This window comes from Chenopodium quinoa, unplaced genomic scaffold (assembly GCF_001683475.1).
Source record: "Chenopodium quinoa cultivar QQ74 unplaced genomic scaffold, ASM168347v1, whole genome shotgun sequence".
NCBI lineage: Eukaryota > Viridiplantae > Streptophyta > Magnoliopsida > Caryophyllales > Amaranthaceae > Chenopodium > Chenopodium quinoa.
This window is the reverse complement of record NW_018744128.1, coordinates 537,220-561,923: the sequence shown is the minus strand read 5'-3', so window position 1 is coordinate 561,923 and position 24,704 is coordinate 537,220. Positions and strand designations below refer to the sequence as shown.

Genomic DNA, 24,704 nt, shown 5'->3' with positions numbered 1-24,704 from the left:
GCATGTTGGATACACACTAGCAATCATGCCAATCAACACCAATCATTTCAGTCAAACAACATGCCTATGGCCAAGTAGACCAAAAAGATCAGCCTATTCTCACCTTATCTTCTGTTACACAAAAAGCAATTAAAAACGCTATATAGAAATTCTGCTCCATTCCATGATCATCTTTTACATTGCACTAAAGCCCTAAATTTAACCCAACTTTTACAAATTTGGCTTCTATAAGGGCAATCTCCCAACATCAAGATTGTCTGTGTGCAGCACTTGAAATCTAACTTCTAATCGACATCAATAAACAATGCCATCACCTTCACCCTTTTTACTAGATGTACATCGTGATTTGTATAATCATTTCCATTACTATCCTATTATCGGGGAAAAAAAAATATAGCAATCCTACAGGATAAACAGATAACTGTGTACTAGTATCTCAAGCAAAAATTATATTTGTATATTGCAGCAAGTAAAGGTATTTTGCTAGTCTAATAATTTCCCAACTACATAGATTCTTCTACTTTCATTCAACGAGCAACGTGCCTTCACCCCTCTACGGCTCTGCCCATTCTGCTCACACCCTCTTTACATAACCTACCCCTTAACATTCTTGTTAACCCCTCTGACTATCAAATAGACAGAAAAAAAGGAAAAATAGTACGTACAGATATCTACAAGAAATATGCACAAATAAGCACCCTCATCGCTCAAAGTGCAAATGATGAAGCATCAAGCTGATTCAAGTCGGAATCTATTGCTACAAGTATCCAGAATTTAGTTATAATACTAGACTCTGGGCAAAGGATAATCATGTTAATTCGCCCTCCCTGCAAGTCTGCAACTCCACAAAATAAAGCTTAACGTATAAGCATCCATTTATTAGTCAACCGTGCAGCCAATTTTACATCGAATAAAAAAGATTTTAAGCCTGGTACAACCATCATACGATACTCAACCCTGCTTGTACAATAAAATAAGCTAAAAGTTATCTAAAATGTGCAACTTTAAATACTTATCAACCAATTATTTTATACAGTCTGAACACGGAAGTTAAAATGTCCTTTTTCCACAATAACACGTTCAACTTAATGTTCACAACCATCAGATACAGTATGGGCTTTGTTGAACACTTTTGGCCCTAAAGAATTAAGACATGCTGAGCTATACTAGGAGGAGAGATTTATTCTTGTGCAAGACTATGAGAATTAGCCTTTTGTAATCACTTTATCCCGGCCTCAGTTTACAAGGGCCAGGAGGTATTAGATAATATTAAGCCAATGGCAGGTGATAAATCTCAGTAAAGAATAAGCAATGCATAATAACTGTAAGACCTAGATATATTTTGTAGAGGATGACTTTAATGTCATTGGGCCAGGAAGTGTCTTTTTCTAAGGATTTTAGCCTAATCTATTTTTCCATTCTTATGTTAAGAACATACAGAATGGCCTTAGTTGGGCCAAGTGTTGTCTTGGACTCTTGGGCCACCAACTAGCCTTATAAACATTTGACCCGACAGGCCAGACTCCATCTTCAAAATCTTAATCTAAAAATGAAAGACCTCCAATACATTCAATGAACAGTTCACCCTTTGCAATTGCTGTCGGCACAAGCCTAAGTATCAGCTGAAGAAACTAAAGGGTTAAAGGACAAGAAATAGCAGGAATATGGACATAAAATTCTATCTTATCATGCATGACTTTGCTTCATTATAGGAGGACTTCTTTAAATCATACCGAACACTATATTTGTTTTGTAGAGCTCTGTTCAGACCAAAAATAAATAAATAAATAAAAATTAAGAAGTTTATAATTACTTAGAATTACTCTACAAAACTTGAGAAAAATTAAGAAGTTTATAATTAATTAGAATTACTCTACAAAATTAAGAAGTTTAAAATTTAAAATTAAAAAATAATTACAATAGATTCAGGAACCTTAAGAAGAGAGCTTCTTTTTTTTTATATATATAAAAAAAAGGAACCTTAAAAAGAGAGGGCTTACAGGTCCACCAGATTCAAGAAAATATTTTGGTTTAAAAAATTTAAATTTTCAAATAAGTGTTACATCTAGAAGGGGCACATTAGGAAAATTGTTAGAAGTGTGCACCTAAGAGAAGCTAAAAACTGTCTAGTCTGTAAAGATGCCAAAATTTAAACCAGGAATTTCCTTATCATTCTTCTCCCATCAAAAAAAAAAAAATCAAAACGGTGCAGAAAATTAATGCCCCCTTACATTGCTTAAATTTTTTTATACTGCACCTGATTATGACCAAAAACAGTAACAGGGACAACCCAGCTAACCCCCCCCCCCAAATAGCCTATGTCTGAGACTCTGAGGAACACCGTCCATGAAAACGAATCTAGTGCCTCTCCATTAGCATAGCACAAGGACACACGTAAGGAGATAACACGTAGCCTTCAAGCCAAAAAATTCTCACAAGTATTAAGTTTCTTCAAACATGCGTATACAGCATACCCACATACCCTGGCATGCTATAAAAAAGGTGGAGCTTTTTCAAGTATTAGGTTTATTCAAACATGCATAACCTTTCTCAAAAAGGTGGAAATAGGAAAAAGTTGAGGGTTAGGAATTGGATATAAAAGGAGCAGAAGTAAATAACCTGAAGAATTAGCTATCAAGTTTGTATGCTCCTTTCCATTCCCACTCATAAAAAAATCCTCCTAAACCGAAAAATCCCAGAAGTGCCACTACTTCCTACATAAAAATGTAAAATAGAAGAATGGTGAACGGTAGAAACCAGTAGAAGTAATGATAAATACACTAAAATTTGGTCTTTCGCCCAAAAACCCTCCCTAAGTAATGCACCCCTTCATTATCCCCCTTGTAATTTCACCAAGGGAAAAATTTACCCCAATAATCCAATATAGTTGTACCTACTCCAATTTACCCTATGCCTAGGATAACTAGGATATTTTGTGAAAAACTCCATAACCATCTTTCAGCTAGAGAAAAGGTTTTAGATTTCACACAACCAAAACTAAAACCTCCTTCCTCAAAATTACAAATTCACTCCCATATCACAAGGTGATACCTCCTACCATCTTCATTTGCCTTAGACCATATATGATATTCATTATCATCTCAAAGACATCAGCCATAGCCAAGTTGAAAAGGGGGGAAATTGGTGAAGATTAGCAAGTCTGAATGAATGCCATAAACACTCCCACCCCCTGGAGAATTGGGGACAAACCCTTTTCCACCCAAGTTCCTAAAAACCTTCTTAACAACCAATGCCCAAGATGATGCCTACAAGATATATCACCCCAAAGGAAGAGCAAAGTATACAGAGACAACCATAGTCCGCAGAAACTCCCTTGGAATAGCTTAGCTTCTATGTGTACTTGTGTAGTTGGACCATCCATCCTTCAAGTAGTCAGCTCTCCCTAATAGGTTTACGTGGCAATACAATATTTTCTAAAACCATAACCAAGGTTAGCTTTCCCTAGTATGTAACTTTAATCATCATATATTTTAACCTGAAACTGACGATACTATACTAGCCAAGCAAAGAGAGCAAAGATCAACACCTAAACTAAGCTTCAGAGGTTCATAAAGATTCTTTTTGAAGACATGGAGAACTACACATATTAATTACCTCATCCCAAACACAATACTGGTATTCAAATTTGAAACTGCATTATTCAAGTTACCTAAAATTCTATTAAAAAATGAAAACATATAAAATGATCTCCACATCCTACATACCGAAGTAACCATAAGCAATATTTTGAAATTAATTGCACTTTCCTTGCATATTATTTGAAAACTAAGACTTACATGAGTTTTAAGACAACAATTAGAGTTCAAATGTTGGCGATGTTCACCTCTGTTGTTTTCAACTAGTAGCATAAAAGGTATTTGGTAAGGTACTGAAAAAAAAAAAAAAATATATATATATATATAGGGCTAAAATGATTTTTATAAATAATAATAAATATAATAATAATAATCCCTCCAACAATAATAAGTTTCAACTATGCCAAAAATGGTTATCTAATGTTTTCAGCTATCAAATACTCGCATCTCTCCATAGTTTCAGCAATTTAAACAACTAATTTTACGAAACATTTTATACTAATCAGCGTCTAAAACTCAAGTTTCAACTGGTTTTTTCCAACCACAACATCCAAAACCATTATTGTATTTAATAGAATCAACATCATCACATGTAACTCTCAAATTCTTTAGGGATATGATGTCACAAACTCGAAGCCGACACATTCAATTAGAAAGAACAAATGCAGCAAAATTCTAGCAAAAAATCTAGCAAAACTACCCGCTTAAAGTTCAACGTTGCATCCAATTGCTACAAAATTAACCTAATTCTTCGTTTGAAATTAAAATAAAAACAAAAAAAAAGCAAGATAAATTACACTTTTAAAAACGAAAGTAAATAGACTTTCCAGCATAATCGTGGGCTACAGAATCCAAATTACGAATAACTCAACGAAATTCAATGAAATATACCAAAAATCGCCTCCGAAATTCCAGAAAATTCAAGTAAGAAATCGAAATTCAGCAGAAATACGAAGCTGATGAGAATTCGAAGAGAACGAAATTATAACGAGAACACAAACAAAGTTAAAATTGACATGCATCACTATAATTAGTGAAGCATAAAAATGGAGGAGTAATATTGAAGAAAAATCAGTGAAATGTGAAGAACCTGAGAATGTGAGAGACGTAATGAATTTGCAGAAGAGCGAGCTTTCGAGTTTCATATCGATGAATCGTTTGTCCTCCGAGTAAATGCTCAGTATTTCGTAGTTCATAAGGGAAAAAAGAATAAAGAATCAGTTCAAGTGCAACTCCGTAAGAGAGAAAAAAAAAAAAAAAACAATATTTTTTCTGTTTCATAATAATCGCAATACTTTGATTGGTATGCATGTCAATACACAACTTTGACTATTAATATTTGTAATTATATAATTATTAAGATGTATAAAGGGTTAATATAATGAAAATATACGTAAAGGCTGATAAAAAATTATTTTACATGTCAACATATGTTTGTTTATATATGGATAAAAAGTACAGTTAAAGTAAGCTTATGAATAATACAAAAGTCAAACTGTTGCGGTTGTTACAAATCGGAGAGAACACTATAATAGAGATCCTAACCATCCTGTATCAAAATAGGAAACGTTCCATGTACTTTAGAAGCAAACAGAAAGAGTCATGCAAGAATTTACAAACGAGGAGAGTTATGTTTGGCCAAGTTTTTGGAAAACAACTTCTGTTTCCTAGAAGTAGTTTTCCATAAACTATTTCTAGAGAAACACTTGCAAGAAACAGAATTGTTTGGCCCATCAAAAATCAGAAGTGATTCTTAGATTGAGAAACTAATTTACTCTGTTTGGCCTATATTAGTTTTTTTTTTAATTTTTTATTTGGGAGAATAAATTAGTATTAATTTCTTATACATTGTTGTTAATAATGGTTGTTTATTTTTATTTTTTTTGAGTAAATTGTTTATAATAGTTTGATGATAAAAATTTAATTTGAAATTTTGATCAATTCATAAGTCTAATACTTAGATTATATTGTCAAAATATAAAAAAATCCATATCCAAAAGTTTCATATGTTCATAATTACCCATTATTGAACCCAAATGTCTGATATTATTATTCCTAATAAAAGACCCAATAATGTTACAATCCACGACTCTTTAGAGAAGTTGCAATATTGTAACGAATAGACTCCATACTAAAATCATCCATCAGTCCATGTTCTTCAAGAGTAGTTACCAAGTTGCCTCCAATTTCCTCATCCCCTTCAACTTTAGGTATATATATAATAAGGATCTGCATCACATTTATCAAATTCCAAATCTTCAAGTGCGTGTCTTCTTATATAGTTATGCATAGCCATAGTAGCTGCAACAAGTTTCTTTTGAGTTTCCAACGGAAAGCTGGGCATATTTAATAATATCCTCCATCTTTTTTTCCAGACGCCAAATGTTCTCTCTATAACGTTTCTCAACGACGAATGTGAATAATTAAAGACCTCGTAGAAATCATTTGGAGGTTGTGTTGAACGACGAAAATCAAGAACATGGTATCGTTCACCTTTAAAAGGAGCCAAAAATCCTTTCATATTCGGATAACCTGCGTCAACAACATAGCTAGCGAGGAGCTGCAGAATTCAAATGAATAACTTATTTGTTTTTTTCCTTTTTCTTTTAGGGGGTGGGGTGGTTGAGGGCTTTAGTGAAGAAAACAAGAGGAGGAGGATACACTTACCATTGATATTGGTCCTCCAACAGCAGATTTTGCCTACATCACAACACCTTCTAGTACCAGCCCTTGACTGAGAATTGGTAAAGGCACTGCAGTTTCGAAGCATGCACTAAACAGGGGTTTTCAACTCAGAAGTTTCATCACCAGAAAGGTGAGAGATGAAACCATAAAATCCTTGAACAACTTTGTAGCATAAGCTGGAAATTCAAGTCTTTCAGCACTTTGAAGGCGTTCGATGCACAATGATGTAAACAAGAAAGTAGGCACATAATGCTGTATTGACGCCAAAAAAAATTAATAAGAATTTGCAGAGTCGAAGATACTTCCTAAATTTCTGCATAAGCCGAATATGAGTCAACAACACAGAAAAATAAAGTGCAATATCTAGATTCTTCAACTAATAAGGATCATCTTTAACATCATATTCAATATTAGGCCCAGCCAAAGTCATGCAGAAATATAAACATACCTACATATCATAACACTTTTAAAGGACCTATAAAGACCTGTTGGAGAACCCAAGTAAGCAGCATATAATTGCTAAATACTAATAGTTTCAAGCTACAAAGCTCCTGTCTTATCACACCTTCCACTCTTCCTGGTAACCAGTTGTACACAAGGAACTAATATGAGTAATTCAGCATTCCAGACTACATTATCAAACAAATTCCAGTCCATTTGGGTCAAAAATGACTGTACATGAGACAATTTTAAGGTCTGCACTTCAAAGACTGATTGGGGGAGAACCCAGTAACTAACAAATTAATGTGCCAATACCTTTAAGAAGGTTAAAGTTTTAGCAACCTAACCTGCCTTTTTAGTAGCCAAATATGAAATAATCCAGTCTCCTCTCACTGTTGCTTTCCTTTCTCAAACATCATTTATGTCTCTCAAGTATAACACTTCGCAAGATATTTAGCTTTTTCAGAAAATAGTAGAGTTGCAAAATTAATCTCTAGTTAATACTCTACCATTGAAAACAGATTAATAACAGTGCCAGATTATCAGTCTACTATCATGATATCATCACATTTTAATGAAAGCTTACCATCAATCAAGTGTATTAGAATCTTTTGATGCATTATTTTTCTCTCTCTTGTACCGAGCAAGGTGTTCATGATACTCTTCCAGCTCCTTCTCCAACTTTTCGATGAATTGACTTGTATGCTCAAGGGACTGTTCATACTGATACTTCTCCAAGGCCTAAAAAAAAAAGAAAAAATCTATTAAAGGTATGATAGAATAGACACTGTAGCAACATAGGGAATTTACCACACCAAACAGCATTAGAATGTAAAATTACCTTTGCCTTTGACAGTGTATCAGGAGGAGACATAACATCTGGCTGCACATAATTCTTTCCCCGGTAAAAAATTATAGTGTTGTCAGGCTTTATGTCAATAACAATACCTTTGCTCAGTTGTACAAGCTCTTCCGCAATTTCATGAACCTGCCCAGGCTTACAAGGTTTACAAACAACCTTAACCGTTTCATGCTTTTTCCAATGCAAATGCATGTTGAGCACAACTCCCCCAAAGACTCCTCGTCTCCCAACAGGAACATAATTCTTCTTTTTCTCACCAGTGCGTTTCAAATAAAATTTCTCTTCTTCTGTTAAACTTTCAGGATCATGTGTATCAGCTGGAGCCTTAGGTAACTCAAATTTTGTCAACTTCTCAATCAGCCAAGCTTCCTTTCGCTTTGCCTAAGGAGAGAACTGAATGCATTAAAACATTGTGCAACGTACATTGCACTATATTGTCTATATGCATGCCAAGGCATCGCAGTCAATATTATAACCTTTCCCCACTAACATTGCATTATTCTTCCACTTGGGGGTTATTTCCAATCTTTCTCGTCGTTTATGGATGGAAGTTTATCTGAGATTAAGCTGCATTTGGCGTGGATGATGGGATAGAAACCAGAAAATTTACTTTATAGCACAGCACCATGTGGTGCCGCAATATCAAAGTTGAAATGCATACAAAAGTTGAGACTTGAGACAATGCGAAAAGGCACCACCTTTCCTCTGTCTTGTTTTTCAGAAACCAGAAATGGCAAGGGTTGAGTTCTATAGCTTTTAGCAAAATGTACAACCATAATCCTAACTAGAGACTAAGTGCTTGTTTGGTTAAAATATATTGTGTTTGGTTAAAAATTTCCTAGGAAATTAAATTTCTAAGGGAAATGTAAATTCCCACATCGTATGGGAAATAACTCACCAAGCCCCCCCCCAAGTGAGTGAATTCCTACAATGCATAGGAAGTTATTTCCTAGGAAATACTAATTCCCATGATGTTAACCAAACACTTTTGCCCAAATTTTATGCAATTAGCAAGGGAAAAAACTTCCCATGGCATATGATTTCATGTGGGAATTTATTTTCCATGTTGAACCAAACAAGCACTTATATAAAAGTTGACAAGATTTAGTTATAAAATTCAAAAACAGCCATATTAATATGATGGGAAAATGTAATTATCATCTTCGGATCAAAATCATCACATTGCTAATTGTGTCAATCGTGCAATGATTAACTATTAAGAGATGCCTAGGATGATTGCGAAGTTTACAGAAGAAACTATACTCTCCTCCTAGAAGTATAATAGCAATGAACATAATGAATCACAAAATATACTAAAGCATCAAAATACTTAATAGAAAGCAATGCTACCTTTCCCAGTTTATATCTAATCCTAACTTCAGGATTCGACGATTTCATCTTCTTCTTCGCCATAAGCCGGTAAAGCCTCAATTCATTCACCTTGGCCTTCTTTGACTTCTTTTTCTTTCTCACCATCATCCCCTTTCCTTCTTCGGCAGCAGCCCTAGTATCACCCTTTCGACAAGGCGAATCGCCGAAAGAAAACCTAACAACACCATTATCATCCTTTACACCAACAACAGATGCATTGCTCAACAGCCTAACGCTCAACACTCTAGTAATACCCTCAGAAACCCAGGTTACATTACATTCCAATTGCTTATTAAAGATACCCTTTGATTGGTATTGCAAAAAAGTATGAAAATTTGATGAATAATGAGATAAATTGTTCGTTTGTGAAGAACCCCTGCATTAAAACCAAAACATTGTACCCTCAATTTCATGAAAAAATCGCGAAAATCAAGTAATATTCTAGCTAATTGAGCCTAATTGTTGATGATACTACAAGAATTTGAAAGCATAAAGATGAATTAGTCCTTAGAAATAATAAGAAAGAAAATTAAAAAGTGAGAAAATCAATGATTACAAACCGTAGAATGGAATAAAAATGGAGTGAGTTGAAGAGATTGCGATTAGTTGTTCTACACAGTGCCTGCATCATAATTTTGGCTCTAATTCACGCCGTGCAGAGTTGCTTGCTGGTTTAGCCTCAATAAGCCGATTAATGAACAAGTGAACAACTTCAAATGCGAGTAGACAAATACTCTATTTTATTTTATTTTTATTATTTAATTTTTTTTCATCTTGACTAGGAACATAAGATTGAGGGCTTGTGTTAGGTTAAAAATTCCCTAGCCCAATCCAACAAAACATAACAAGTGGTTTTTTTTTTTTTTTTTTTTTTTTTTTTTTTTTTTTGAAAGAAAGAACAAGTGGGCTCTTTAGATTACCAATATGCAAATTTTATAATACTCCTTCATTTTTTGTAAAACTACTACTTTATCTCTACATAAGTACATAATTGACAATAAGTCTTAGCTGCACCCACGCTTTATAATATGAACATTTAGTAAAAAAATATGAACACGTAATTAAAAAAAAATGAACATTGAGTAATAAAAAAATGAACACGTTAAAAAAAATGAACATTTAGTATTTAAAAGAGAACATGTTTAAGAAAATGATTATTTAGTGTATTAAAGTGAACATGATAATCATAAAATTGATGGACCACGACCTAAAAAATGAACATTTAGTAAAAAAAAAAAAATAAATAAATAAATAAAATTAAACACATAAAAATAAAATGGTCATTTAGTAATAAAAAAATAAACACGTAAAAAATGAATATTTAGTAATAAAAAATGAACATGTAAAAAAGAATATGAACATTTAGTATAGTAAAAATGAACATTTATCATACAATCATAAAATAGCTGATCCATACCTAATAAAATGAATAATTCATAAAAATATATGAATACATTATATTAAATGAACATTTAGTACAAAAAAATAAACACGTAAACAAATGAACATGTTTAAAAAAAACTATGAACATTTAGTATATTAAAAATGAACATGATTTTCTTATATTCATATAGGTTCAAATTCATTGTATATAATATTTAACAAAAAATAAAGATAAATATATAGTTAAATTATGTTCATATTTTATATACTAATGTTCATTTTTATTGTACTAAATGTTCATATTGTACAAAATGTTCAATTTTAAAGTACTGAATGTTCACATTATTTTTTTTATTTACAGAACACTATACAAATTCGATTGTAATTATTTTAACTCTAAAAATTTGAATATCTACCTTAAATCTAATTTTGGTTCATCATAGGGACAATAATTATCGATTTATAACATAATTGATTAGGAATCACAAATGCAAAATTGATAAAAATCAACAATTTTACAACATTCACATATTTATAATAAAATAATAACTCAAAACTACCTCAACTTTCACGATCGTGGCGAAGATGATGATGATGGAAAATGCTACAATGGTGACGAATTGGAGAATATCCGGATTAGAAGGACAAAGAAGTATAAATATTGAAGGAAAGTGAGGTAAAAAAGAAAATTAACTTATAAAAAAAGGGGGAAAAAATAGGAGACAGAAATTTCAGATTGAGAAAAAAACAGAGGAGAGAGAAAATTAATAGAGGTAAGAAATAAGAAGAGAAAGAGTTAAGATATAAAGAAGGAAAAAAAAACGTAGGTTCATTTTTGAATTACTATATGTTCATATATGGGTGCAGTGGTGCAGCTAGTGTGTAGCTAAGAATTTGCGCATAACTGACACAGTCAAATTTGATATACATGATAGTGTGCTAGTTTCACCTTAAATACATGTAATTATATATTGATTAAAAAAAATAGTAACAAAGCTAATATTATAAAACTTTATATGACTATACCTATATAACAACAAAATTCATGATAAAATTTGTTCAATATACGATACTTAAAATACTATGATGAAAAAAAATTAAGAAGTTTGATGATAATTATTTTGAAACAAAGAGAGTATTATGAAATTATACGAAGTATTTAATATCTGTCAATTCTATTGATCACACTCAAACCCACTTCTATATTTTAATTTCCTTACAAAAGGGGAGATTATGGTATCCCCTTAAAACTAACATAATATCTTTACATAATCTTCATTAAACACTATTGAAGACTTGAAGCATTGAGTTGATGCATTTTAGACAATTAATTATCACATAAATTACTAATATTTTTTTTTAAAAAAAAAAACGAAGGGGAAAAAAAATGGATGACATTAAAATGTCTATCAATCAAATTTAACATTTTGGAAACTTTACTAATCTTATACGAAGTATATAATTTAAGAGTTATTTTTCAACCACAACACTCCAAACCCCCAATTCTTAAAATCTAAGTAATCCTCTTTTTTTTTTTCTTTTTTTTTTTTGATATTTGCAATAACCTTTAAATAACTTTCACTTCTAAAAAAAATAAAAAAAATTCCATTAGGACGGATGCGCTCTAGTTAGAAATAATTTAAAAGACAATTGGTAAACGAAATTAATTGATTGTTAAGTTTAAGAGTATTAGGAATGCTATTAATCATTGACTTTAAATTTGATATTCCACCATAAATTTGTCAATCAATCAAAATTACTGACATTAATTTGCCAAAATTAGTACTTTGTATTAGTTATCAAAATATCAATGTTAATCGACATTATTTATAATAAAAGATGCAAAATTAAAATCATTTCATTAATATGCCAATCAATCAAAGCTCAATTAAAATTTTGGACACTAATTACAATTTCGTTGATAAATTAAAAGTGAAACGATTCTCTCCCCATCCCAAAGAACTGAAAATACAAAATATTTCTCTGTATCACGTGCAAAAACAGGCTAGTGAAAAGCGTAACCAAACCCGAAACTCAATGTGATTAATTTTCCACACCAATTATTTTTGTCAAATAAATTTCTCTTTTATTCGTGATGACCATTCTGTATAACGAGAATCCAAAGACTCATGTATGTTACTCTTCAAGTTAAGAGCATTGTCATGCTTATAATATTAACAGAGTGCCTAAACGAGTTGCAATCTGCTTGTGCGAAAGAAAGTATTACATAAACCTATAACATGGATTGCACCTGACATTCTCTTATTTTTTATGCTGCTTGTAAAACTATGTATGCTACAACAATACATCCTTAAGCAATAAGCAAATACAAGAGTTCTCCAAATACAAGGAAAACCAGTTGCTCAAAACAAAATTTAGTAGTATCTATAGCTTTACATCAACATCAGTCGTAAATATCATAGCAAAATAAATAAATAATAATAAAAAAATCTACTCTACAAAAAACAGCTCCTGCAGTAGCACTAGCATTGTAAACATAAAGAACTTTTTTTCCTTGGTTGTTTCCACAATTTATGATTTTTTTTACGTTTTCGGTGACATATGCATATGTTTCATGTTAATGAGGATGAGTAGTTAATCTTCCTAATGACAATAAAGTCTGATGACAGAATTAGCACCAGCAGTAAATAACCAGGGTTGCCTAGGATGGAATTTGCAATCCAGAATGCCTGCAGATACAAAGATAGATGATGGGAAAAAAAAAAAAAAAAAAAAAGTAAGCAAGGCATCAGCAGAAACAAGAGATCCTGAAACCATTTAACATTTAGAGTGCAAAGAAGAGAAGCATGCATATGCATTAAACAAATCAATTAGTCTTCAAGTTTGCTTCTCATTAACCACACCCCCTCTCCCTAAAAAATAGGATAGTAAAAATAAAAATGCCATGATATAATTTTGTAGTCTGTACTGTATAACTCAACTAAATCTATACGAAACCAAAATGGAGTAAATATGATTTAAGAGCATGTAGAAATAGACGGGTGTGTGCTTGTTTATTCGTTTAAATTTTGTAAGGCAATAAGCAGATATTTAATATGTGACATATATCATTACCAATAACATTAGCATTACATTACAAGCATGCAAAGCCATAACATAATTGCCAGCATTTTTTCTTGGCTAGAAAATAAAATACAGAAGCAGTTTAACCTTCAGCAAGAAAGAAAAAGACAAAAGCCACAACAAAAATGCCAGCTTTTTTTCTTGGCTAAGAAATAAAATACAGAACCTTCAGCAAGAAAATAAAGAAAGAAAAGACAAGGTTTGACATTTACCATTTTTCTCTTGGAGAATTCGCAGAGGAACAATGAGAGGATTCTGGTTTAAGTCCGAATAAACCATGCCATGGAAAACATATGCTAGACCATCCTCCGAACATGAAGCGAATAAAGGATATGAGCGGTGAAAGGACACATTTGTGATATCCTTTTTGTGAATCCTGAAAAGAAAACCATTGAACAGGTGAAATCAGTATGTCAAGTTTTTATAAAAGCAGTAGAAAATGGCTTAAAGGATAAAATTCCCAAAGAAGCTCCAAAAGAACAAAGTCACTTCAACCCACTTTTCCCAGGCCAGCCACCTAACCCACCAAGATGCCTTGTAGAAAAAGGATAATGAAACAGAAACAGATAAACAAACATATAGAGATTGCCCTGTATGAATTCTTCACAGCTTATAGATCATACTAAGTTTTGATTATTGCACTTTATTCCTCTTTATCTCAACATTACCACTTTTGGAAGCTAAAAACCAATTGCATAATCCATTAGGACTCCTAATATCAAGGCTGCCCACATTATAAAGCAAACGCAATAAAAATAACACCAGAGATGGGCAATTCAAAATCAATGTCAACCAAATTAAGCCAAGAGGATAGGAAGCCTTTTAAAAGAGAGAACATACTTCAGGTTTGCGTAAGGTTTTACGGAGGAGAGATCCATGTCAAACCAACACAACTTTCCTTCTCTACTCCCGATAATCACATTATCGCCTGCATTATAGTTATAACAAAAGTTTTACATAAAAGCACATGTACAACTACAGAATTAGAACTATGTTAAAAATGAGCAAAGAATGGATTGTTACCACCGGGATGTACTGCAATGCATGAAACTTCACGCAGCCCTGTATCAATTTTTTTGATCATTTTTTCCTTGAGTAAATCATACACACGAACATTTTTCTTGGTTGAGATAAAGAAAATGGAACGAAGTGGATGAAAAGCCGTAGAGACTGGAAGTCCATGCAACTTGAAAGGGATTCTCTGACTTCCTTTTCTAGACAGCTGGTGTATCATTATCGCTCGAGATTCACGTAAAAAGAATGTTAAGAAAATTCATGGGGCAAACAAGTAACAGTGAACATCATATTTAGCATTGTTGAAGATACTCAAGTGTGCCCAGTCTTATTTCCCACAAAGAAAGCCAAGCGGTCAGGTACAAGTATAACCTAAGTCAATTAAAACTTCAATTTTTAACCAAATGGAAATCAGATAATCAACTCGAATAAAGGACCTAGAGCGTATGAAGCCAATTTTTAAGATAAGGTTTTTATTAGTAATCCTGCTTCACTCTGTTTTAGCCACCAGTTCAACAGAAAAGGATAGTGTGTTTATTACCTAAAGTGTGTTCACTCTGCTTCACCCAAATTAAAGCCCCAGGCCCCAACACATTAATAATAAAGAGCCAAGAGCATCTGTTAGGATTATCACAAAAAATTGCTCTAGAATTGATTGGAACCAAGAATATTTCACTGCAACACACACAACACACACACACCCCATGTAGAGCAAACAAGAGCTTCTCATAACTACTACAGTAACTACACAAGTTATCTTCCCAATAGCTGGATACACATGTATCATCTCTATTACGGAAAACATTGCCTTAAAGCTTTATACTTCATATTATTTATGATTGAAAATTTGACATCTAAAATCAGCAAAAGGAGATCAATAAAACAAAAGAAGAGATAAGGATATCTGCTGGTATCACTGTTGAGAGATAATCTCCTTTACGGTGCCATTCAATTGATGTCACGGTCTGTAAATCCAAAGACAATAAGCAGTTACACTCTGCACTAAATCACCTTGCTGCCTTGCACATACCTTATGCGGGATTATATAAGTACATAATATGAAATTAGTACCTTAGAATGCTTCAATCTAAGACCACCTAACTTGTCATCAGACAGCCAGCTTACAATGGCAGCGTCACCTATATAATAACATACAGATTGAAAAGGGATTTTATTTTATTGAGAGGGGTTAAAGGGAAAGAGGGGGGGGGGGGGGGACAAAGCTAATCTTTACATAAGCAGATATAACAGTAGCAAAAAAAAAAAAAAAAAACACTGACTCGATTCATCAGAAATTGTAGATTTCTGCATGTGCAAAAGATCTTTAATTTTCCCCTGCTCTTCTTCACTCCCCAATCCAGTATCTAGAATAAGTACGTCTTGGTCCCTACAGAAAGTAATTTAGCCAATTGTTATGCAATTAAACAAGGAAAAAGCAAATTATTAGATAACTCAAAAGAACCATACACGGAGAGGGCCAAAATTGGTAGATCTGGTGAAGGATTCCATGCAACTTGCCGGATAGAACTGCCAATTTCCCAGACACGGACACATCTTCCAGTAGCAACCTCCCAAACACGTACAGTACCATCAGTTGAACCTTAAATTAATTAAAAAAAAAAAAAGACACTATTCAGCTTAGATGGCATCATCATGAAATACAAATATGTGATGACTAGGTGAACACAATAGCAAACCAGAAGCAATCCATTGCCCTGAAGAATCAGTTGAAATAGTGACAACAGCGCCACTGTGACCCTTGTACTCAATATAACATGTTGTGGGATAAGGTCTGAGATCCTTGGGATCAGGCAACTTTTTTTTCAAGGATTCAGGATCAATATTAACCTGGAGACATTCAAACCAGAATAGACTCCCATAAGGTCTTTAATAGTGTTCACAAGCACTATATATACAGTATACGTACAAAGACACAGAGTATAGTAAAAACTACAGCTCAGAGAAAACAGCCAGTTTTTCCTTACATTAAATGGCAAAAACTTACACGCTTTTTAATAACTCTAGGACACAGATACAGATCTAAACAGCGGGCAAATAATTCCTTGAGAAAATTGGCATATGCTGGGACACTTCTCAAAGATGTATACCTAATAAAAAAGAAATGTAATAAATCCATCAGTTTACATCAACATGAAGGGAAAACAATCTTTGAAAGTTAATATTTCATACTAGCAGACATGGTCATATGGAACATTAAAAATACCTCGTGGGAATAAATGTAGGTCTATCCTCCTCATACATTAGCTGATATGAATTAATCTCTTCTTGAGTTGGTATGTATTCCAAGGAAGGATTGTAAGCTTCCTCATGACCTGAAAAGAATATAATTTGTTTGATGCCAAATTTTAGGACCCAAGCCCGAAAAGGGAAGAGGGGGGGGGGGGGGAGGAGGACTCTCAGAATGAATTAGTCATACCAGGCAATTTTGCTTTTGGAGGAGGAATATAGGATAATCCTCTTGTTTTTCCTGATGAACTAGAATCATCACCCCATAATAGGTAGACCTTTTCCTTTTCTTTGGGTTTATCAAATGTGATTCTTCCTTCTCGGAATGCCCTAACATACTTTTTAATCTGCAGATTCACAAGATAGCATAAGATAATTAGAAATGTCATAAGCTTGTAATGAAAGTAAATTTAACTCCAAATGAGAACAGGTTGATGAAATTAGCCTATCAAAAGACACAGGGAAATTAACACATTAACTCAAATGAGACAGTATGAAAACCATTCTCAAAAATATTAAATAAAGAGGAAAAGTTCCTGTAAGGCATACAATTTCAGCATACTTTCTAATTCTTTGCACTAGATGTACAAAAGATAGCTTATTATCCTAACCCCTACCAATAACATGTAGAAAGATCTTCAAAATTTTTATCAGAAAACACTAACTAATTACTTTCACTTGTAAGACCCTGTTTTCTTCACCTTATTTTTGTTGACCTTCATTATTTTTATTGATTAATACTTATATTAAGTGAGCTGAACTTATTTTTGTTGAATTAACTTATTTTTACTAAACTGAACTTATTTTTACTAAATATTATTTTAATAATAAGGTGAAGGGAAAAAGGTCTAGTTTAAAGACACCATATCTCACAAATTGACACTAATTTAAACTAGTTTTGCAGCTACGCTGATAGCAGGGGCATTCTAAGGGGTCCAATTACATATTATATAATGTCCACCGGAATTTGACAATCCTAGAAGACTCCATACATAATTTTTAATGTGTAATTATTTCAGCACCACAGAACAAAAAAAAAAAAAAAAAAAAAAAAAAAAAAAAAAAAAAAAGAATGGCCCAATAACGTCTAGCCCTATATATAGAGATGAGAGGTTCACTACTGCATGAAACTATAAAGTGCTCCACTTGACAGAGAATCTTTTTTAAAAAAGAATACCTTCTTGGCCTCTGATTTAGAGGGAATAAACCGTCTCTTTGGCTCTGGTGCATTCGACAGAGGATGGCCTTTACCTTCCCAGACAAACCAATCAACATATGGCTGCAGTGGAGATGTATTACGGTTATGAAAAGACCACAGCATAGAACTCTAGTTGACTAATAGTTACAATGCATAAGCATTATAGTATAACACAAATAAAATGAGCAGGATACCTCATAAGGATTCACATCAGCATGTGGTGTCTTTCCTTTCAATATACGATTAATCATCTTGGTCTCCTTTTTCGTCAATTCCACTTCTTCGTCATTGTATTCATCAATAAATCTCCGCCTACAATTATTACATGATATAAGTCTAGTTACATAAAACCAACACTTCGCATAGAAGCATCACAAGCATGCATGTAGAGGATCACAACTTATCTTGCCCTAGAACAAAAATGAAGCATTCCTAAATCTATTCATCCCCAATCTTTGAACTGGCCCAAGCATTAATGATCTCAGAAATATTAAGAGCACAGCCAAATTTAAAATAAAATAAAAAAATCACAATGAAAGAAGCAAAAAGAAACTAAGATGTATATATAACTCAATATCTAGTAGTAACTAGCAAGTGACTCTCAAAGTCAGACTTATTGAAAATATATGCTATTTTAATCTCTAAATCCCCCCATAAGCACTTGCAAAGTTACATGAAAAATATGGTTATACAAGCTCAGAGTTTCCAGCAAGATGGTGAAACATGTTATAAGTAATGTTGTCACCATTCTTATATTAGTACACCGGAACAAAGACAAGCTCTTTGGTTCAATGCAATGGATGACAATATAGCATGCTACCAATGTATGAATAAAGGTGTCCTAGGAAGAAAAACAAAAAACACCCTATAAAATAACCTTTAGATGTTCATAGGGATTAGGGACTGAATGACAGGTGAAAATCATAATACAAAATTATCTCCTGTGAGAATGACAAATTCTGATAAGAAAGGCTTATGATTACTTCAATAGTAAAGCCCAACAAGGCTATCTTTTATGTGATGGATGTCTACAATAGATCTGACATTGAAAAGGTCTGCATTTATTTCTACGAATTCTACAGCGCATGATTCATTGTTCACATTCATTTACTGAGCCCCATGCAGAACCTAAAACTTAAATTCATGAACATGTGATAGTTAACAAGAAAACCACACCTAACCGCACCATATAACATAATTAACGCCGCTCCCTCCTCAGGTCTTTACTATGTTTGGTAAATCCTAGCCAACACACTTCTGTTCAGAACATTTTGTCAGCTACCCCAACGGTCTCAACTCCTATTTAAATATGTAGAGGACCTAGAGGTTATTTTGCATGCTAGGTGTCTATACAAATGTAATTCTGAAAAATTAAATTAGACATCCAACAAGGAAAATCTTTCCTTGTATTGTTGAGGACACCTATTATGCTTTACTAAATTTTTTCAAAAGCCAATCTATAAAATTCAACAGCAGCAATCTTCCTTTGAGGAAATGCTTGGTCTACTTGAACAAAGAGGTTAAAAAATAAAAAAAAGGAAGATGATAAAAAGTAGGAGTTGACCTTCCCCCTCCAACCCAAAGAACATTTCTGGCAACCAAAATGCAATTGGTGGAAACAGAACCTAGAGAGGGTCACCTCTCTCTTTAAACTAAAATCCCAAAGGCTACATTATTAAAATGATAATATTAAAATGAAAAAACCTTATTTAAAACTTTAATATCTCTCATAAATAATTTAGACAAGTATAGATAAGGATTGTTGTGATTTTGGATTTGTGCTTGGTCTTTATTAATTGATGAACGTAGTCGTATATCAAAATGCACCCCACCCCCAAAAAGTACTCCGTACATATTTTAAATTGAAATATATTAAGGCACATGAAAATTTTAGAATTTATTACAAAACAATAAAAAATATATAGTTCCTCCTTCCCTTTAATATTGCAACATGGGGGAGAATACCAAATTATAGGTAATGTAAATATTAAAGGCATGGAGAAAGATATAAATTACAAACTCGTACATTGGATTGTAAGCATAGACTAAAGTAATAAGTGTTTAGCCAAGAGACGATATTAGTTACCTAAAATGGGTAACAACTTTTATACGTAGTATAAAGATAAACTTTAAGTGGCACTGTATTTTTTTACCATGTGTCGCGTCTCATACAACTACAACAAAACATAAATATACTCGGTAACACACATGATGTCAAATAAGTGAAATAAACGTTGCAATATCAAAGAAACAAATTCTTCCTACCTTAAAGGTGATGCTCTCTAATTCTCTATTCAAGAGCAGGCTTCAGGGTTAAAAATTTCTTGTATTCCACTAATTATATTAGAGGGATGAGCACCAAGCTCCAAATTCCAACAAGTACTCAATTTGATAAATACAAAGGTACTAATAATGGAGCATACATCTTCAAAGGAACATTCATAAAGCATAGAAAACAAACAAATGCCAAATTATCACCACCAAGGAGCGATTGCAAACGTACCATGATTTCTTATCATCGACATTGGCGAGAAAAGCATCGAGTTTATCTTTCCGGTCCTTCTTCTTAATCTTCCTCCCAATAACATCATAACCAATGTGTTCCTCATCTTTGTAGAACTCCAATGGAACTTCTCCTATAGTATTTCGAGGAGCAACCTAACAATCAAAACAATCTTCAAACATCAAACTCATGAATTAAATCCCAATGCCAATAAAATTAAAGCTAATGCAATCTCCAAACCTCGTCTTCCGACGAATCACTCTCTTCAGCCGAATGAAAAGAATCATTATCATCGTTATCGCCGCCACTCGTATTCGCATCACCACGCTTACGAGCTACAACAGTACTACTAGGCGAAACACCGTCTCCCTTAACTAAATCAACATCACATTCAAATTAAACACAGAACTACAAAAGTACCAACCCTATTATTCACAAATTATAATTAAATAGCTTAACTTTAAGCAGGAATTTAGATAATTACCATGTAATTCATCTCCAGAGGTTTCTTCCTCCTCGGAATAATAATCCTTCACAAAAAAATCAAATTAAAAATCAAAACTTGCAATAAAATCTCAAAAATCAAAACTATTTAAATTAAAAAGTAACTCACTGAATTTTGGGATAATTTTTCTGCTTCCTCATCATCATCAATTAGTTTGATTTTCTGCAAACTACTTCTAACTTTTTTCTCCTTGGGTTTTTTCTGCAATTTTTTACTCAATTTTTTCTTCTTAAGTTCATCACTCCGCTTTTCCTTTAAATTCTCATGCTTCTCTTTTTTCTTTGTGTTCTTCTTAGTCGTCTCCATTGTTACTTTCTTTCCGACCTTGAACTCCATTTTCTCAGTCTGCTAAGAAGCCGAGAGATGGGAATGGAATTGAATTGAATTAGGGTTTTTTTAGGGTTTATCAAATTAGCTGAAAAGAAGGGTTATTTTGATAATTTCCTTTTTTTTATTATCTTTTCTTAATTTAATTAGTCCGTTTTTATTTTATTTAAAGAGTTGGATGGTTTTGGTTTTTAAGGTGAAACGGGTAGGGCTAACCATTGGACTAAATTATTGATATTGGGCTTGGTCCAATATTTGGGTTAGTTATTATACTCGGCCCAAAATGTTGGGTTTAGACGATCGGGCCTAAATCAACTTGCCCAAAAAAATCGAATGATAATTAATACTCCTCTTCGTTAGACTACTATTGTGCATTGTGAACACTAACACATCAAGCACGTGGAGAAGGTTGTGTTGGGTCAGGTCAGGGTGCTACGTGTTCTTACTAAATATCAGTTTGCGGACCTTTTTACAAAAGGTCTTTCACAAGACTTATTTAAGGATTTCAAATTCAGTCTTAGCATACTACCTCTTCCCATTATAATTGCGGGTCTACGAGGGTGTGAAAGATATTATAAACAGATAATATTTGTCATATATTTAATACTCCGTACATATTTTATGCTTATCTTATTTCTATATATTTTATACAAGATTAAATTATGTACCATGCACGATTTTCATAAAAGTTTAAAACGAATTATAATGTTAATTCAAAACCTACCAAAAAATAATACTCATATTTTAAAATGAAATAAAAAAAACTTGAATCTTAATTTGCACACATACCAATGACGTTAAGGTTATTGATGCATGCATAGCATTTTATAAATATAAAATGAAAGAAATTTATGGACTATGAGCTTTTATACTACTCTTATTATAAATAATGACATTTTAGATTAGTACACGTAGTACAATACATATATATATATATATATATATATATATATATATATATATATATATATATATATATATATATATATATATATAGGGAATTGCTAGAATGAGAATGAGAATATGAGAAAATCATTTAAAAGTTGACACATGTCCCACTTCCTAAATTTTTTAAAAAGCAAATATTCCCTTCCTATGTACTTTGTACTTTATAAGGGACACGTGGCAATTTTCTCATATATATATATGAGGCATTTTAAAAGGAGGAAAGTCATGCATTTATAAATGCATAACTAAGGGCAAGGAGGTCTTTTTGCGCTGTTTAGTTGAATTCCAGCTGGGCACCCGTTTTGCTTTTGTCTGACACTGTTATGCTTTTTAACGTATTTCTTCTGTATTTCTTTTCGTAAGCAAATGTATCTCGTACGTTTTACATATATGATGCTTTGTTTTTATCTTCCTCCTTATTCGAATTTCGTTCTTCGCTCTCTCTTTCTCTCTCTTCTGTGGTCGAATTTTCTTCTTCTTTTTGTGTTTGTTCACCGTCCTCATTCTCCCCTCCCTTTGTTCTTCTTAAATTATACATCGTTGTTCGCATTCTGTCGTGGTGGTGGAGGAGCTGAAGAACACTACCTTTAGGCCAGCTCAACTCGTAAGTTTTATGATGAAAATGTAATTGGTATAACCTAAATCGACGTGTTGTTAGGATTTTGATAATGGTTGAAGTAGAATTTGTAATTTCTAAAATCGATTTTGGGTTTGACATTGATAGCATTTGATATTGGGCAATTTTAATTTTAGGGTTTTTCAATTGTTTGTATTTTGTGTTGTTTCTCAATTTACTCCTTTTCAATTGTTTGTAGTTTGTGTTGTTCCTCAATTTACTCCTTTTCAATTGATTGTAGTTTGTTTAGTTCCTCAATTTACTCCTTTTGCAACGATTATAGGGTTTTTCAATTATTGGAATTTATCTATTTTTCTCAATTGTAAGAATGTAAATTTACGGTTTTACAGTTTTATGTAGTGTCGTTCTTTCTCTAATTGTTTATATTTACTCCCTCGCATCGATTTTATGGTTTACAATGTGAGCGTGAAATTTATCATTCTCAAATCGATTGTAAGGGTTTAGGATTTTCCCCCCACTGGAGCTGGTTGTTAACCACTGGAGTTAGCTGTTAACAATTTGCTTATGTATGTATTAAATGCAACGGATGTAGTTCGTAATCAAATTTTTAGGCTTTGTCAATTTGTTATGATTTGTTTGGAAATATGCATTCTGTGGTTTTGGCTTTTGATGTTTGTTGGTTTTGATGGTTTCAGAATATTTATTGCCACTTTGTTAAAAATGCATTAGAAGAAAATTATGAAGAAAAAGTCTGTGGTTCGGAATTTTAGTTGGAAAAAGGGGGCAAGTTTTGTGTAAGGATTTTTTTGTGCTATTTTACCCTATAAATGGTTGATATGAATATGAAATATTTGGTTTGGGTATTAGGTCACTTTGAAGTCTTGTAAAGGACCTGTAAAGGGGCAAGGGTCTTCTAAAAGACCTGTGAAGGGACAAGGGTTTTCTAAAGTAGCTGAGGAATATAATGAGGAGGAAGATGACCATGGTTCGAGTAATTCCCAATCAGAGGATTATGTTGAGGGGGAAGATGAACAATCAAGCTCTGAAGTATTTAAGGGACTGTTGATGCATTTCTTACAGAGAAACAGTTAGAAGAGGAAGTCAAAACATATTGATAAAGGTCCAATGAAAATTCCTAAGGTATTATTGTAGTTTATTCCCGTGTTTTGTTTTATGCTGATTTATATAACAAGTAAATGATATGATGCATATATTTGTCAAGCAATTGATATTAATGGGATGGTTTGGTTGATGTTTGCAGGCCGAAAAAAGTGAAGGACATAGAGTGTGTGCTAGGGGTGAGGTGATTAAGACACACTTTGAGAATGTTGGCAAGGTATGACCTTATAATCTGTGTGTTTCCTTTATTGACAAATTCCCATGTGTTTGGTTAGTTTTGGATGTGTGTGGTTTGGTATGGATATGTGATTTGGTGTGTATATTTGTAAGTGGATTTGATATGCAACGTAATTGTGTTGTGTGTTGTGTTTTAATTCTGCAGCAGCCGAATATTGTCTGTAGAGTGGAATTATTTTGTCTATAAGTTGAGAAGTTTGACGATGACTGGCGGCAATTAGTTAGAAGGATGGGTTTTTAAGGGTTGTTGAGTTTGGATTTGAAGAATATTCCACGGCAGTTCTGCTACTGGTTGATGACTAGGGTAAGAGGTGATGGAACTGTTGTTTTTGGTGATGGAGGAATGTTGCCTTCGGGTGCAAAACAAGTGTGGTCTTACTTGGTATACCTATGGGAGCAAATCCTGAGCCCACACACGTTGATATGGAATGTGCGGAGGAGTTGGAGAAGGTTAATAGGATCATTAACATGTATGGTGCTGAATCTAAGAAGGAAACCATATTATTGGCTACAACTTTTAAAGTAATGTGTCCACTTGATAGTTCTGGTAAAATATTGCCTTTGGGTGGTGATGAGCAGGATGAAGAGGATTTATGACTGCTTTCAT

General features: G+C 33.0%; 2 protein-coding genes across 4 annotated transcripts; both read right to left on the bottom strand.

Annotated features, from left to right (window-relative positions):
* Positions 1-5,541: 5,541 nt before the first annotated feature.
* On the bottom strand, positions 5,542-10,180 carry LOC110692691 (uncharacterized CRM domain-containing protein At3g25440, chloroplastic-like). Of its 3 annotated transcripts, none has more exons than XR_002505510.1 (6): positions 9,516-10,180; positions 8,935-9,331; positions 7,564-7,965; positions 7,309-7,463; positions 6,264-6,533; positions 5,542-6,156 (listed from the first exon to the last, which is right to left on the bottom strand). XR_002505510.1 is itself a non-coding variant. In XM_021869729.1 (5 exons), the coding sequence occupies exons 1-4, from the start codon at positions 9,584-9,586 to the stop codon at positions 7,311-7,313; spliced, it is 1,023 nt and encodes a 340-aa protein (XP_021725421.1). In that variant the 5' UTR covers positions 9,587-10,180; the 3' UTR covers positions 5,542-6,533; positions 7,309-7,310. The 3 variants fall into 3 exon arrangements, 1 of the variants encoding a protein (XP_021725421.1); XR_002505511.1 differs by having other exon boundaries at positions 5,542-6,128; XM_021869729.1 differs by having other exon boundaries at positions 5,542-6,533.
* Positions 10,181-12,583: 2,403 nt separating this feature from the next.
* LOC110692690 (ribosome biogenesis protein BOP1 homolog) lies at positions 12,584-21,342 on the bottom strand. The gene is made up of 18 exons (XM_021869728.1): positions 20,998-21,342; positions 20,869-20,914; positions 20,625-20,758; positions 20,385-20,539; positions 18,076-18,193; positions 17,861-17,962; positions 16,874-17,030; positions 16,661-16,769; positions 16,442-16,544; positions 16,134-16,284; positions 15,904-16,036; positions 15,717-15,823; positions 15,508-15,575; positions 15,341-15,401; positions 14,446-14,673; positions 14,263-14,350; positions 13,635-13,798; positions 12,584-13,028 (listed from the first exon to the last, which is right to left on the bottom strand). Exons 1-18 carry the CDS (start codon positions 21,223-21,225, stop codon positions 12,943-12,945), a joined length of 2,238 nt encoding a protein of 745 aa, XP_021725420.1. The 5' UTR covers positions 21,226-21,342; the 3' UTR covers positions 12,584-12,942.
* Positions 21,343-24,704: the final 3,362 nt, after the last annotated feature.

Excerpts from the sequence above, each read along its gene's own strand:
- LOC110692691 (XM_021869729.1), bottom strand. The coding sequence starts at position 9,586 with ATGATGCAGGCACTGTGTAGAACAACTAATCGCAATCTCTTCAACTCA. Across the intron at positions 9,332-9,515 it reads CATTTTTATTCCATTCTACG|GGGTTCTTCACAAACGAACA; the intron begins GTTTGTAATCAT and ends GTTTTAATGCAG. Across the intron at positions 7,464-7,563 it reads ATACACTGTCAAAGGCAAAG|GCCTTGGAGAAGTATCAGTA; the intron begins GTAATTTTACAT and ends TTTTTTTTTTAG.
- LOC110692690 (XM_021869728.1), bottom strand. The coding sequence starts at position 21,225 with ATGGAGTTCAAGGTCGGAAAGAAAGTAACAATGGAGACGACTAAGAAG. Across the intron at positions 16,545-16,660 it reads CCTACATTTATTCCCACGAG|GTATACATCTTTGAGAAGTG; the intron begins GTATTTTTAATG and ends CTTTTTTATTAG. Across the intron at positions 13,799-14,262 it reads AAACCTTACGCAAACCTGAA|GATTCACAAAAAGGATATCA; the intron begins GTATGTTCTCTC and ends TTTTCTTTTCAG.